At 42.3% G+C, this 16,479-nt stretch overlaps 1 protein-coding gene across 6 annotated transcripts in view; it reads left to right on the top strand.

Annotated features, from left to right (window-relative positions):
* Window positions 1-16,479, top strand: part of arhgef18b (rho/rac guanine nucleotide exchange factor (GEF) 18b) — a 50,303-nt gene that overhangs the window by 8,060 nt on the left and 25,764 nt on the right. For 4 of the 6 annotated variants that reach the window (XM_034530115.1, XM_034530113.1, XM_034530112.1 and 1 more), the window contains 17 exons: window positions 605-740; window positions 849-903; window positions 2,029-2,103; window positions 2,621-2,729; window positions 2,999-3,179; window positions 9,673-9,740; window positions 10,546-10,591; window positions 11,717-11,897; window positions 12,579-12,685; window positions 13,675-13,815; window positions 14,450-14,700; window positions 14,815-14,940; window positions 15,042-15,159; window positions 15,299-15,553; window positions 15,735-15,811; window positions 15,985-16,163; window positions 16,358-16,431. In XM_034530115.1, the coding sequence (XP_034386006.1) occupies window positions 605-740; window positions 849-903; window positions 2,029-2,103; window positions 2,621-2,729; window positions 2,999-3,179; window positions 9,673-9,740; window positions 10,546-10,591; window positions 11,717-11,897; window positions 12,579-12,685; window positions 13,675-13,815; window positions 14,450-14,700; window positions 14,815-14,940; window positions 15,042-15,159; window positions 15,299-15,553; window positions 15,735-15,811; window positions 15,985-16,163; window positions 16,358-16,431 (2,179 nt within the window). The remainder of the gene's footprint in view (window positions 1-604; window positions 741-848; window positions 904-2,028; window positions 2,104-2,620; window positions 2,730-2,998; window positions 3,180-9,672; window positions 9,741-10,545; window positions 10,592-11,716; window positions 11,898-12,578; window positions 12,686-13,674; window positions 13,816-14,449; window positions 14,701-14,814; window positions 14,941-15,041; window positions 15,160-15,298; window positions 15,554-15,734; window positions 15,812-15,984; window positions 16,164-16,357; window positions 16,432-16,479) is intronic. The other 2 variants (XM_034530114.1, XM_034530117.1) reach the window with 1 other exon arrangement.

The raw sequence follows: 16,479 nt of genomic DNA, 5'->3' as shown, positions 1-16,479 counted from the left end.
CCTTTATTTTTCTGCAAATTTTGCTCAGATAGGATATTGTTCAGTTGTTAATACACATGTATTGCTCTGGTGATTATTTACAGCAATGGGACAGTGTATGTGGGATTGACTCAAAATAAACTACAGTGAGTGAGTGTGTGTGTGTTCATGATAAGGACGAGATATGTCACCCAGTGCAACCGTTTGGCTGATTGATGAGTGCTATATATATATATATATATATATATATATATATATATATATATATATATATATATATATTTCAGACTTTTGCTACAGTTGATAAAGATAAAATCATAGTTGTTGTTCTTTCATGCAATTTGCGGACAATAAGAAAACTCTCCAGATGTGTCCTTTAACGGAATAAGGTTGATGGTTTGATGGTTCACCACAGCTTGGATATCTAACACTAAGTAACAAAGGGCAGAGTCGTTGTGATATGTGCACAATTATGAGAATAACTAAAACAAGTGTTGCAACATAAATTGCCAAAAGGCCGCTGGAGGTAAAAGTTATCATGATCAGTGTTTCAGCTGTATATATTCGGGGGTGGAGGTAAAACAGATCAAATGTGCTTGAATGTACGTGCGTGTTTACCCGTCAGTGCTTTCAGGCCGGTGGTGTGCCTGGCAGGCATCTGTACTCCCGCTCAGAGATCCTCGCCACAGATGAATGTTCCCGTGCTGCGCACATTTCTCGTGTTGTGCAGACATCCAAACAGGCCGCGAGGGCAGCAGGAGGTGGGGCAGAGTTTTTGTGCATGTAGAGTACATGTTAGTTGCTGTGTTTTGCACTCAGCAGGTGGCCGTTTTCATCGTATTTGACCTTTTCCTCTTTCTCTTCTGCAGCAGAGGAGTTTGACCCTGAAGAAAACTTACATTCTACTGACGGACACAGCCATATGTAAGCCTGAACACCAATTGCATCTCCAGCTTAAGTTAGGCTACACACCACTTTATGACTCGCAATATGTGGGGGAATATTGATTTCATTTCCAGAAGATGCCTCAGACTGATTGGCAGCTCAGGTTTAATGACGCTTGAAAGAAAGAGAAAAAAAGATACTTCTGTGGTTTGATCCACAGGAGGCAACTTATGATCACTTGTGTCCTGTAAATTATACCTATAGCTTTTGAATGGTTCAGTGCAATAGTTCACGTACTGTCCTGTAGTTGTAAATTGTTATAGTCTGGTACTCCCACATAGGGGGTGGGGGCTCCCAATTCCCTCCTGACATTTCTGCTCCATGTCATATGTCTGCAACCTCCTCCTCCCACAGTCCTCTTGCCCAGCTCCTTAGATGGCCCCTTAGCATTGATGTGTGTGTGTGTGTGTGTGTGTGTAGTGTATGTGCGCTCTGGCAATTGTGTGGACGCAGCAGACAAGGGCGGTTTCTTCCCTAAATCACAGTTTGACACCTAGCTCCCAGCAGTCTCTCCTCTCCTCTCCTCTCCTCTCCTCTCCTCTCCTCTCCTCTCCTCTCCTCTCCTCTCCTCTCCTCTCCTCTCCTCTCCTCTCCTCTCCAGCCCCCACTCAACCTCAGTGTCTTGTTTGTCTTAGGCTGATGGTACAGAAAGTTCTGCAGGAGCTAAAGCTGTACCATGGGTAAGTAAACAGGAGAGGGAGGTCTGCTCGCTCAAAGGCTCGTCCAGTATTCAGAGCAGCAGCAGAGCCAGATTGTGTCCCAGGGGAGCACTGCACCGTGTGTGTGTGTGTGTGTGTGTGTGTGTGTGTGTGTGCATGCTTGTTTCGGGCAGTGTGTTTGCATGTGCCTGTTTGGGCCCTGTCACAGTATTCCATCATCTTTTGAAAGTTTGTGGAACACAAGAGTTTTTGATTTTTTTAGTTCACAAAATGGTGAAACACATCAGTTAAAAGTGCACTGCTGGCTACAGCATGTTATACTCTCAGATTGTCCATTCACTTGAACTGCTTTTAACGTCTCTTATGGTTATTTATGGTAATATTGGGGCCAGCTGCCATTGAAACTGAGTGTCTCTCAATAAAACCTTCTCACTGTCCTCCGCAGAGCGAAGGAGAGGAACCACAGATCAGACAGCAAAGTGTCAGGAAACGTCACTTGGTACGAGTTCCTCTCTCATGAGTAAGTACCGTCCTTATAGTTGTTACCTTATCACTAAAGTGTAGAAGTTTTGGATCAAAATAAAAATGTCCACATAACTGATTGATATATTTGGTGTATTTGCATAGAGCTGTTTTATTATTACATAGTATGGTCAAAACCAAAAGGTTTAAAACATGAAGTGTCTGAACAATGAAGACTGCTCTTGGGTGTGCAATGATGTTCTTTTCAATGCAACTGTAACTATTCAGGAAAATCGTTCACATATTGAAAGTTTGTCATAATTAATTTTCATGTGTGTTGATTTTCACATTGTCAATCACAAAACCATTATGGCGTCTACATATTATAACTTGCACAAGACAGACGGTCTTATCTTGACTAAAGCTTTTTAGAAGACATTTTTTAAAGAGTTTCAAGGTGATCAAATGAATTAAATTCTGTAAATATGAATGATTATCAAATAGGAGTATGAGATGAATATGTCTGTATGTTTGTGTTTCCTTATTTTCTTATTCGATGTTCTGCTCTTGACAAGGAATGAAGAGGAGGAGGATCGTTCAGAGAAGGTGGAGAAAGGCACCAAGGTGAAGAGGACTCTCAGCTCTCTGAGGAACAGGGTGACTGGCTCCTTCAATAAAGATAAGGTAAACATACACCCCAGAAACATGGTGCACAATTTTGGATTGCAGTGGAATATATGCACTGATTATCATTCAAAAACACCAAATCCGGAGGTGTAAACCTTTCCCTTTTCCACACAAGTCACTAATCCACTTACACAAACCCTGTTATATATCCTGCCTCTGACACGGTTATGCAATGTAATACCCAGCCATGCAGTATGTGCCAAAGAGAACACACAAATTTGCATGTTAAAAACCTCCCCGTGTTTTCTTTTCTTGTTCCTCTGCAGGGTAAGAACCGAGAAAAAGAGGAGCAGAAAGAGAGGGGGAAGGAGAAGGAGGCTAAAGAGAAAGTGTGTGGCAGCAGAAGCAGCAATAGGCATTATTTGGTGCCAGGCGCCTTCTCCAGCTGTGCCACCTGCTCGCTGTGCAGCAAGACCCTGCAGAGAAAGCATGGCCTGCAGTGCATGAGTGAGTAACACCACAACCACAGGTGTACACGCACCCACGCTTGTTCTCAGCCTGACACACATGCACAGGTGCTCCGCTCTCACACAAACGCTCCTATTTAAAGCCACGCTACAGCATGCATGCTCACTCACCCACTTGTTGGAGCACTCAAGCATACGTGCTCCCAATCTCATATTTTGCACCTTTAATACACTAAAGCCATATTTGTTATGAGGCAGATTACAGCATTATAAATATACTGCATAATAAAGCAAGTTTTCACTTGGTCTTCACCACTCTGTCATAACCCAGGGAAGTCAATTCATCATATTGACTGTGGCTTTTTCGATTGCACGTTTCTGCTGTAAATAAGATGGTCTTCCCTCTCAGTTCCTCTTTAAACAGCGTTTCATCTTCTGAAGTAGAAACACAGTCTGAAATAATTCCCTGCACACTTTGCATGCCTATTGTGGGTTCTAGTTTTGCACAACACAGCTCACTTGTTTAGATGTGTTATCTGATATATTAGCACCATCGCCTGACATATGTTTACGTGAATCTGCAGCACGACCTAACTGTGTTGCTCTGGCTTGAAATATTCTTCACAATTCCTGTGTCTTTAGTGTGCTGCGTTGCTTTGTCTGGATCAACCACAGCTTTGTGAGTCCATTTGTGGAGTAGACCTGCACAGGACATTTCAACACCCCACGGCTCCTTGGTTTCTGTCTCTTAGATGCCACTGATATGCAGCCTGCAGGTCAGCTGATAAGCCTGCAATACCTAATGAAAAACTCAGGAGTCTGACTGTGATATTACTTTAAAATACCAGGAGTAATACCTTTTTTAATATAAAATCTCCTTAAAATAGAAGTGATTAAATGGATGGGGGCATTAAGGAATTGTTGTGTATCATAATTCTGATTCCAGCATTTGGTAATAGATCTATACGGTTGTACTAAAGTGCAGTTTGACTTTAGAAATTCGCAAATACAGCGATGTAAAAATGCAATGGAGATTATCTGTGTAGATTAACACACTAGTTTTGTACCATCCCTTAATAACATGTCCTTTAACAGCAGAGCTGATGGGCGATAATTGAAAATGATAAAAGATCATTTTCAAAGGAATCATATCGTGATAAAATCATATATATCGAGATATTGTGATACACGAATGTTGTCTAAATTCAGAATAACAAGCACATACTAACAAAACATTCTCAGATGTGATTATTTTTGCCATATTGTGATAGAAGATTTTGACCATATCGCACAGCCTTATTTGACGATATGATATCCATTACAAGTAAAGGTCCAAATAAGTAATAATTAACACATATATATATATATATATATATATATATATATATATCATAATGTAAATATACTTATTATGCAGAAATGCACTATTTTTAATGAATATTTCACAAGGCAAATGGCTTCAGACTGCACTGCTTTTTTTAGACATTAATCCGAAAACTCAATAACACATCAAGGCCCGTCTCTCTCTCTGTCCTTCCCTCAGAGACAATTCCCCATTCATAAGCATGACTGTTGAGTGAGGAAGTTACAAATCCTGTATTTTGACACTTAACGTGCTGTTGGTACACACACACACACGCACACGCACAGCGCGTGAGAAAACAAGTGAGTGCCCCTTTAATTTGAACCAAGCACTGTGGGGATTCAGCCTGTGGAATGCGTCGTTTGTCCGCCAGAGATTGTTCCCAGTGAGAGACACAAAACTTGGACAAAACCACAACAAAAATGTGGGACACTCGTTGCTGTTGATCCCAAATGGCCGAACGATTCTATCTATCTTTCGGAAAGACGACATTTCCTTTCGGCCGCAGCTGATTCAGACGGACCCGGGTCTCGTCGGAACGGTAAGATGCAGCTCCGTCAGCGATGGTCTCCAGCGGGATCAGGTGGATGAACTCCCGTTGTTTCCCTCAGTGGACCGCTACGGGCATCCTGGCCGCTAGCTAGGCAGCTACATGCTAACCGCAGTTTAACGCTTGTTAAACGTTTAGCGTTACGTCGGGGTTGAGTCCGTATATTAAAACAAAGGCGGAAACTCACTTCTTAAGTGTCTTCGCTATTTAATTCCCCAAAAATGTGCCCTCGAATTAAATCTCGGTTACGTTTAACGTAAAGCTCGCTAACTGTTAGCCACGTTAGCCGCTTTAGCTTGCCTTCAACCGCTTCTGTTTAGAAATACTAAACAAGGTTAGTTGGGGAAGCAGTCGTCTTTTAATACGCTCAAAGTTATAACAACAGACTGCATGGACTCTGAGTGTGTCTTCGTGTGTTATTGTTGCTCAACGCCCCCCCTCAGTTTGGCTTCATGTGTCTCTTTTCGAAGTTTGCTGGCTGCAGACTTTGCACGGAGTTCAACAGGTGATGGGCTAGCTTCCGTTAGCTTCACATAACTTCTGCTGTTGAAGTGCACGAGCCTGCTCAGGTGTTGCCTTTTTAATACGACGGGGTGGGGGGGATCAAGGGGGTTTAGTGCAACATTATCCACATGTACAGTTGGAAGTCGAATACGTGTAGTTTATGTTGTAAGTTAACTTGTTTTCATCCCATTGTACTTGACTCAAGAGACCAGGCTGTGGCAGCTCGTTAACTGGCTCGGTGTTATTCATTATCGCTGTGATACATTATGTTATTCTCGATCGTCTACGTCTTGCTTTTCTTACTCTTCCGCCTCTCTGTTCGGACTAAGCCTTTCTCTCTGGGTCACATGGTGCTAATTGTGCTTGGCAGGTCCGCCGGTGCATAACAGCCCACTCCGCTGACTCTGGGTCTCACCCATCTCACCCCGTTCGCGCACCACTTCTCCACGCATCGCTGCTCTGCCCTGCGGCGCGCCCGGCTCTCTGGGTGTCTGCCTTTTTTAACAAGGTTTAAAGTCTGACTGCCTCCATGTCTCTTCCTGGTAGATGTTAATCTCCAAATTGTTGTCATAATCATCATACTTTTCATAGTTTCTATTGACCTTATTAAGTCAGGTCATGGACATACGTTTCATCAGCAAAGGAGAAATAAGTGTACTATTGTGTAAAATGACAATAGGACTTGGACTATGTGAGACTTTCACTTGGAAGAATACAGCATTTGACTTGATATAGATTTACTTTTTCCGTAGCTTTCTCTTCTAGTATTATCTGTATACTACTGGTGTTTTATGGTAACCGTGACCCTCCTATTTGGGCGAGAAATGTGACCCCGGGGAGATGTTTCGCTTCACAGAGGGTCACCAGCCCTCTGAGATGATGTCATGGTTAGACTGGCCACTTCAGGGTTTGCCTCAATAGTTTACTTTTTGTTGTTGTCTGCATTGGATTAAGAGTTACCTCTTACATACACAAGAAGCAGGTGGTGTCAGTTGTTAGCTGCTGTGTAACAAAAGTAATGCCTTCAAAGCGGTGGTTGTGACTTCTTTTCCTCATTTGTGGTCGCAGGATATTTCTACATGGTTTCATTTCCACAGCAATTATTAGCCTGACCCTACATTTACTCCACAACGATATTTGAGGGAGTTGATAATGTTAGATACACTTTTAGATACGTTTGTTTGCAACCTAAACGTCAAACAGGTGTAATAATGATACTCGTTACCTCGAGAGGTTGACAGGAGATATTTTTCTAAAACATTACATGTGAACACAAAAACCTTTGGAGCTAACATTAGCAGAGTACAGCGTATCAACACTTCTACACAAGCAACCTGCTGTTGGCAAAATGTGATGCACTTGTGATGTGGTGGTTCACACTGTGACCACCACATCACAAGTGCATCACATTTTGCGTCGTAGCGTACCAGCGGCTAACAACAACAACAACGGGGCAGGGCTTAGCAAAGGGTCAATTCAAGCATTTAAAAATGTACAACACGTTTTGGGAAATGGTCAGTACTGTAAATGATCAGTATGCACAATTCCTAGTTAGTAGAATGTAACCACAAGTCTTTGCAACTCTCACACTGTCTTGCATCTAATAGTAATTATGAAACAACTTTTAAGTATCCTGTTGCATGAGTTAATGTTTCCCTGGAACAACCCACCCGTAGCTATCAGTATTCTGCTGATTCTAGTCTCTTGGATACATAACATGAGGCAACACACTCTCTCTTTTAGAGGAAGAATTGTAGCATAGGTGATAACTTGTTTTGATCATTTATTTCCATTATTTCTATCGGTTAGCCTATTTTGATCGCCATCCAGGGCAAGCCGAAGAAGTTCTGCTCACTTATCAGTCCGCATAATGCTTATGTGCCCGAGGCCTCATTTGTATTTCTTGTTAATTGAGTTACTCACTGAACTGTGCAACGTACACCACACGTGTGCTTCTTGTGTGATGGGCTAGTTTCCAGTCAGCAGATGTTGGGTGTGGTTGTGGTTTTGATGGGGGAGGGGGTGCTGAGTGTCCCGAGGAGCTCGGTGCAAACCACAGTACTGCTGACATGAGCGAGTGACTTTGACATATCACACGGCTCAAGAGTGACAGAGCTGGTCGACACTCACCCACGACGTCGCCCTATTGATTTACCCCACTTCGACAGTATAAAGTGGCCTGAGCTGTGCATACTTTGATTTGCTGGTAGTTCATTATTTTCTGTGGTAGAATGTGTTTGGTAATGTGCTATTGCCAAATGGCAAGGTGGTCTGTACTGTAGCTGCAGCGAGTCATTGGGGATAAGGTCTGTGCTATCAGTAAACAGAAAACACGGTGTTCTTGCTTATCTTTGGATTTTTCTTCCACAAAGCAAAACATCTTTTGAATGCAGTTTGAGTATAATCACCGACACAAAACACACAGAGTTGACTTGTGAGTTCCTCAGGGATGACTTAAAATTATGTTTTTGCAGTGACGCTTTTTGTTGAACCTATCTTTTATCTTTCCTGTTCTTAGCAATGCTTTTCCCAGCGGTAAGGTCCCGGTCGGTTTCTGGGCTTTGTTAAGATGTACTCTGCTGACTTGATAGACTTCATTTGACATTGAAGGTTTGTTGTGCATTTTCTCGGAAAGATCAAGGCTGTCAGAGAAACTGGACTTTAGCACATTAGTTGTAGCGAGGGGAAATATGATCTCTAATGTGGCTACATAACTGTTTATGAGTTTGTTGGTTCCCCTAGTTCTGTGCACATTGGGCAGGCCTGGCACTCATCAAATTCAGCAGTTCTGTTCTGCTGGACCCGACTCAAATAGGGATACAGCACTGCAAGTGAAGATTATTCAAAAGCCAGTTTCTGTTTTCTTTTCCTCCAGCTCTGCCAGCAGTTGTTCATTTATGACTAGAGAGAGAGAGAGACATAGGGGGTGGATTTATTTTGGGTGGGTTGTTGATTTTTAAAACTAACATGTTCACTTTATTACCAGCCATAAACAATAACTACTGATCAAGTTTGAGATTTTACTTTTGGCTTACTGATCATTCCACAAGAAAAATGAGGACATTAAGACCCTCGCTGTTATAGAAGGCTGAGCACGTACTTACTAGTGAGAAGATAAACACACAGAAATCACTTTCCTGATTCTAATTTCAGGCTTTGTTGTTGTATTGAGTGACCAGCTTGGTGCAGTCAGCTGAAGTCTGCTTTTCACTAAAAGCTGCATTAGATCAGGCTGTTAAACTCACCAACCCTGTTTCCTCTGATCAGCCTCTAAATGGAGAAGCAGCCCTCGTTTTAGTATGTATATGTATCTCTTCCCCTCTATGCATCTGTGTCTGTTTTGCATTGAGGCCATGTGTGTCTCGTGCACGTCAGCCTGGTTTTACATTGCTGGGTTGGGATTAGACTTTGCATAGTGATAACTTTGTTCGTTTGGCCTTCCTTGGCCCTTTGTGAAAGGCTTCTGTTGCTTACCTTATACAGTATGTAGTCAGGCTGAAAGATTGTATTGTTTTGTTTTACAAGTGTTTTGTCTTTCCAGTAATTGGGTACAACACGGACTGGAGAACTTAATGCCTCTGCGGCATGCTTTTCCAAAACAACTTTGATTTGTATCTGTGTTAATCGGCAGAGATTCATTCAGTCATGTCATCGAAACCCGACAGCAGTAGCTTTGTTTTCCATACAGGGAGAAAAGTGGCCAAAAAGAGATAAAGGGAGTTCCTGGCCTGTCTACAGTGCAACTTTTTTTTATCTTGAGTGTGTCAACACTCAGAAGCCATAGAGTTACTGCTGCCGCTGAACCACTCTCATGGAGCCAGAAGGGATTCTTTGACTTCATAAGAATACATGTCTGAAAACAAATACTTGACTTTGTGATAGTTGATAGCGGCGGCTGGAAAATATGCCCTCAGGCTTTGTTTGAGTTACAGCCTTTTATTTTTTGGAGTTGTTGGATTGTTTTGGAAAATTCAATCTTTGTTTACCGTTTTATTTTTCCCATGCACATTCAATCCAGAAGCCACCACTATTGTCTCTGTACTTTATACTCTGTAGCTAATCCAACACTGACTCTGTGTTCCTGTCCTGCTGTGTTTTTGTTGTTGTTTTTTTTAGATTGTGCTGTGAACGTTCACAAGAGCTGCAAGTCTCTGCTGGGTGAGTGCACCAGCAGCAGGAATAAGGTAAACAATACACTGGAACATAGAAAAACAGTCACCTGAGTACAGGAGTCTCTCTGAGAGCTAACTTGACATCACCTACAGCAGACATCATTCATGTCTTACTTTTATGGTCCTTTTATCAACAAGGGCCATCATCGCCTTTATTACAATCCTGCCACAGGTGAGGCAATTTTTGCATATTGTTAGGAGTTGCGCCACTAAACAAAGCCTCTGTTGCCGCAGTTGTAAAAGTCCCATGAAAAGTTGCTGTGGACTTTGATTAATTGCGCTCAACATTACATATTTTACAGACTGACAAGCTCGCACCGCAAATGAGACGCGCACGTTTGTCGTTTACATTCACGAAAGAACCTGTGGTACCTATTGCTCATGAAAATAGTATATTTTTGCCTTTTTTATTGGCCTTGTTTAACAACCGTTGATTGGCACAAGTGTGCGGGATGTCTGGATTTAATTGGATAGAAATTTAAACTGCTTTACAAAGTGACTTTGTTATCAAATTGATGTACATATTCTTTGAACCTTTTGTGCACCATTGATTAAGTTAAAAAACAGACAGTATGTAAGAAGAACAAAGGCAGTAATGGTAAACTACAATTGTGACAGAAAAAATATAAGACTACTCCATTGAAGATGGTCTCTGTCTATTCTTATGAAACTGCCTGATATGGGCCTTGCTTGCTAAGAGCATGTGAAACGTGTTGCTGTAAACAAAGTACAGTAGGAGTGGGCACTCTTTGGGCATTTTGTAATCTGTCACTGAGCCGACGAATAAATGCTCTCTTACTTCCTTTTCTCCACACAGAGAGATTCTTCGCAGAGGACTTGCTCATCGGGATCTCAGAATATTGGTAAGCAAAACGTGCATGTGCAGATGTACACCTTGTACATCCCACTCACCACAGTATCAATTGAAGTACATTTATGGATAGCAAGATGTGTGTCAAATAAAAATTCAGGATTCCGCTCTGGTGGTTTGCAGAGGATGAAACGGATGAACTCTTATGACATCTGTAGATGGACTTGTCCTCTTTCTTACTCTTCCTGTATGTGTGGGCCCGGGTCTCTGTGTTATGTGTGTGTGTGTGTGTGTGTGTGTGTGTGTGTGTGTGTGTCTGCCTCCACACTGAGCGTAGAGGGGGTGATTGGCCATTGTTGACAAAAGTCGGGAGCTTTAACTCTGGTTCAATTATTGTCTCAACCCAAGCTATATTTAGTAATTTTGTACCATTTATACAAAGTGGTATATACGCTAAAGGGCGCAGCCGCTTCTCCGGACTCTAATAGAAACAATTTCTGCTATTTCTTTAACATTTATGTATGTTTATTTGCGGTATGGCCCCAGAGGCACTGTATATTCTGTTCTTTACATGGCTGTAATGAAAAATATGACAATAAAAGCTATTTACTTTAGTTAAGTTTGCATACTCAAAGAGAAACTAAAGGAAGCAAAAACTAAAATCAGATCTTTGCAAATGATTTTTAAAGTGTCAGATCAGTTTCTTGTACTTAATAATAGGTTAGATTAAGTGTGTGTGTGTGTGTGTGTGTGTGTGTGTGTGTGTGTGTGTGTGTGTGTGTGTGTGTGTGTGTGTGTGTGTGTGTGTGTGTGTGTGTGCGTGTGTGCAAAGCTCATTCTGCCACTCCTCCTAGTTTGAGAAATTCACAATGGAGCTAGCAGTTACCAAAGCGACTACCCAAACCACGGTGGCTTCAGGATTGCTAAACTATCCTCCTCTTCCTCCACCCCATCGTTGGGTCTGTCCAAACATGTTGTTGATGCAGTGTGGCCGATTCCTGCCTAGATCTTGGCAAAAAAAATCCTGGGGTGGACTCCTAAAGGAGTCAAACAAACAGCCGCCCTCCTCTTCGTCACCTCTTCGCCTGCGCTCTCTCCTCACCTTGTTTCTCCGCATCTTCTTCCTCTGTATCCTCTCGTTTTCTCATTTCATCCGTCTCTCGTTTTTCCTCCCCAGCGCTCAGAGACAGAGAGCGGGAGCATTCGGGCCTAGCCTCATCACATGCCCTGGATGGCCACTCAGGATTTCATAGCACCCCAGGCATGACCATCAGTTTGTGGGGAACAAGCACACATACCACCAGCTTCACCGCACCTTCCAGCCTTGGCCACAGCCTCCGTCACCATAACAGCTCAGGGTGAGTATCTCTGTCCTGCAAGTTGGACTTATTCACCCCTCCACTGGAGGCCTTTGTTTTGTGCATAATAATAATAATTCTTTATTTCTCTCTTTCTTTGTAACTGTTACCTTTTAAAAAAAAAAATAGATTGCTCCTGATCGACAGGATTCCTTTTTACCTGGAGTTTAAAAAACACTGGAACAAATGTTGCTATATTTCTCTTAAATCTATAATTATGTAGATGTTTACAGGACTTGTTGTATGTTAATGCTGGATATTTTTAGATTCTTTGATGCTGAAATACTATTTTCTCTGTGCTATCGTAAGATGTGTATTTATAGTTGACATATCAAGGCAAGCTGTCTTTTATAATATAACGGCCTTATGTCTGAGTCTAGACGGATCTCAGAACCGGACTACTTTCCTGCTGCATCTCTAACAAAATATGTAACGAGATGGGAAGACGTGGGAGAGAGTCAGAGGCATAGGGCAGTTGTAAACAAGAGCAGGAGAAAGGGATTCGTAGCTGCCCGGGTTTCTTTTTTGTAGTTAATTTCATCATCAGTCATTGCCACTGTAGACCTGTAAATGTACATGTTAGCTACTGAATGTATCTTAGGCTACCGCAAGCTAGTGGGATTACGTTTGTCTCTGTATCAGCATGTATGCCACCTTGGACTTGTGGTTGTCGTCCCTCAGATCCCTCCCTGGGGAGATGGATGAGACGGATGCTCTCCGCTCCAAACGCTGCAACGAAGACGCCATTTCCCTCGCGCCCTCGACCACCGAGTCCATCATTGTTGAAGGTGAGTTGACTCACTGAGGAGGGGATTGAACTTTGATTTTGAAAGTCCCACTTTCCGCATCCGGTTGTAATTGCACACTCGGTTGCAGAGTTAAAGCTTCTTAAATTCAGGGAGGAGGGTGTGTGGAGTGTATTTTGTGGAGTCAGGGTTGACCTCACCCTGTCTCATTAAGTTGTAGTGTGTGGGAGAGGAAGACAGGCTAACTCGCTGACTACGTGCAAAGAGCTACTGCACCATCTTTTCTCTCAGCGGCCCTGTTGTAAGAGCTTCTGCACCCCCAGTACTCACTGAGGAGCATGTGGATTATTATTTGCTTTACAGTATATTGCTGAAGAAACTGCAGAACTACTTTAAAAAAAAAAAAAAAAAAGTTTCATACTTGGGCTGATATGATCCCATACTTTGGTATGTAAAGGCCTTTTATATTATTAAAATGGTTGGTATTAACAACGAAAGTAAGGATAAATGTTGTTATTGTTATAAGATTATATAGTTCATATTGCCTTGTCACTATCTCCATGCATCATTTTCAGGCCCGCCAAAGCACAAAAAGACGAGACATTACGTCAGAAGTGAACAATTCTTAAACTTGGATGCTTCACAGTTCGTAATTTGAGACCTTTTTATAAGAGAATGATCTCTCGAATATCATTGTTCATGTATGAATGCTACAAAATGTAGAGAATTAAAGCTATGCAGACTGTAGTTACTCTTGTTCTATAGAGGAAACGAGATCCATTAATTTCAGTCATCAAACGTTTTGAGGGAGTTCGAGAGTTGGTGTCACCATAGTGATGTATTCTTCTAGGGCTGCTGTTTCTCTCTCTCCTTCGTCTTCTCTCCCCTCTGAATGATTTCCGTGAAGACACTGATCTAAACATGGACCCCCCCCGACTTTGTGCAATTTCCCGTCTAATGGGAAGCCAACCTTTTTTGTATTATACTGTAATGTGTCATAGGTTCTGATGCCTCTGCTCCTCTCTTCTCAGATGTTCACTATGCAGCAGTGCGGGCTGATCTGGAGTCTGATGCCCAGGACCTGGAGATAGAGTCATGGAGTTTGGCGGTTGACCAGCAGTTTGTTAAGAAGCACTCTAAAGAAATGGTGAAGCGACAGGATGTGATTTATGGTAAGTGTGATTCCTTAGGTCGCGTTCACACCTGAGGAGTAGCTTGTTGATTGGATAGCTTTGGTGAACTTTCCTCCTGGCTCATCAGTGCTAAATGCAATGGCAGGGGGAAATACAATATATTGACATACATTTTACTTTTAAAAGCAATTGTATTGTCTTCTTTTATTCCACTTGGTGCCTATAATTCCCACAATGCAACTCGAACACTGACCGCTCAGTCGAGATGCAGGTGTGTTATGCTACTATTGTAGCCTCGAGCAGAGTAGGCATACTGCTTATTAACTCCCCAACCTCAGTTTTTAGTGACATCACTTCAGGCAATGTATCCGAGTTCACATAGCTCCCTAAGGAGCCACACAATGCTAAATACAACTTTTTCACATATGTGGTAATATTGCCTGTTAACAGGCTTTGATGTGGTGGAGTTCCCTTTTTACATTTTATGACTATTGTTAAGGAACCATGTTAGCGAGGTGTATGACAAGGAAAAATATGATGAAACTAGATTTAAGAAAGGTTTGGATGGCATGAAGCCCCTGTTGTGAGCCAGTCCATCTCATTGCAATGCATTATACAAGTATGTGTTTTACATATGCAAAACATAAACATGTAACTTCCTGTCATTGCACAGAGCTCATGCAGACAGAGATGCACCATGTGCGAACACTGAAGATAATGCTGCGCGTGTACGTCCAAGAGTTGAAGGAGAACCTCCAGATGGACTCTGGCAGGCTAGACTGTCTGTTCCCCCGTTTGGAAAACCTCCTCGAGCTTCACACACATTTCCTGTCTCGTCTCAAAGAGAGGCGGCGTGAAAACCTTGTTTCGCCCAACGACAGGAACTACGCTATCAACAGAATGGCCGACATTCTGATTGCACAGGTATGGAGGAGATACGTAGAATTCGCATGCATTACACCACATCAAAAAAGAGTTGCACACAAACACAGACTGCAAAAAACATACAGAGAGATAACGGTTTTCTTTATTCTCCAGTTCTCAGGTGAGATAGGAGAAAGGATGAAGGAAAGTTATGGAGATTTCTGCAGTCACCACACGGAGGCTGTTGGCTACTACAAAGAACAGCTGCAAAACAACAAAAAATTCCAAAACATCATACGGGTAAGACACATTAGTCTCCTGGTTTTTGATATCGGCTTTAATCCACAGTACATCTACAGCTGAGTGTATAAGGTTATATCAAATGCCCTTTTTGTTCTCAGAAAATCAACAACCTCTCCATTGTGCGGAGGTTAGGAGTGACTGAGTGCATTCTGTTGGTGACGCAGCGCATCACCAAGTACCCAGTACTAGTGGAGCGCATTCTGCACAACACTGAAGGTCCAGTATTTCACATGCATTTTCTTCTGCTAATAAATTACTATTGATGAAAGTAAAAACATATTTTTAGTGAGGAGTAACTTCACACTCTATAGTTGCATGTTTCTGTATCCATAACATTTTTATTTTCTCTCTCTAGCGGGTACAGAGGAGCAGGAGGATATGACTCGGGCGCTGGGTCTGATTAAAGACACCATCGTTCAGGTTGACACGCTGGTTAATCTCCATGAGAAGAACTCTCGGCTCCGAGACATACACAACAAGATGGAGCCAAAGGCACTGGGAAAGATCAAAGATGGCCGAGTGTTTCGCAGGGAGGACTTGGCGCAGGGCAGGAGGCGTTTGCTGCATGAGGGCACAGTCAACTGGAAAGCTGCTTCTGGCAGGCTCAAAGGTATCATCTTGCATGATGAGACTAAATCTTATCTTTCTGATTTGCTATCGCGGTGTAAATCTTATTTGTGTGTGTGTATATATGTTTCATATCTATTTATGTTCTGGTCCTTTTTGAAGCGTTTTGGAATGAATTAACATTAAAGAAAGATACCCATACATATAATATGTTGTCCTTCTAGATATTCTTGCAGTGCTTCTATCAGATGTGCTGCTCTTGCTACAAGAGAAGGATCAAAGATATGCATTTGCTGCAGTGGTGAGTGATTTATCCATTTACTCAGCTGACACTATCTGACAAAAATAATGTGTGTAATGTGCAGTAAGAAATAAGTGGGAGCAGAATGTAATCAATGATACTCTGAACATGTACCAGTAACCCTAAAACACATTCGTCTGTCCCTTTCCTTTTTCTTATTGTTATCCACTCAGGATAACAAGCCGTCAGTGATCTCCCTTCAGAAGCTGATTGTCAGGGAAGTGGCCCATGAGGAGAAAGCCATGTTTCTTATCTGCGCCTCCTCCAATGAGCCAGAGATGTACGAGATCCACACCACCTCCAAGGAGGACCGAAACACTTGGATGACACACATACGCCAAGCTGTTGAGAGGTAGCGGCATTTACAGAGTAGACATATATAACCGTTTGTTACTATTAATTACATTCTGTGAAATTCTTTTGAACAAAACGTGAGAGATTTTTGGTCCATGTTGTTGTAAGATGTTTTGGAACATGTGAAGGAACCGTACTCAGTTTTATTTCTGTCCCCTCATCTGTATTGTCTTTGGTCCTGTCCCCTCTTAGCTGTCCTCATACAGAAGAGAGGCTGTTCAGTGAGGAGGAAGAGGCCCGAGCTTTCAGGTTCAAAGAATTTCAAGGTAACTATAGATCAAGTAAGAAATGACTTGCATAAAGAAACCCTGAGG

The sequence above is a fragment of the Cyclopterus lumpus genome, chromosome 4, assembly GCF_009769545.1.
Source record: "Cyclopterus lumpus isolate fCycLum1 chromosome 4, fCycLum1.pri, whole genome shotgun sequence".
NCBI lineage: Eukaryota > Metazoa > Chordata > Actinopteri > Perciformes > Cyclopteridae > Cyclopterus > Cyclopterus lumpus.
Note: the sequence above shows the minus strand (reverse complement) of the source record. Positions and strands in the feature narration are given on the sequence as shown.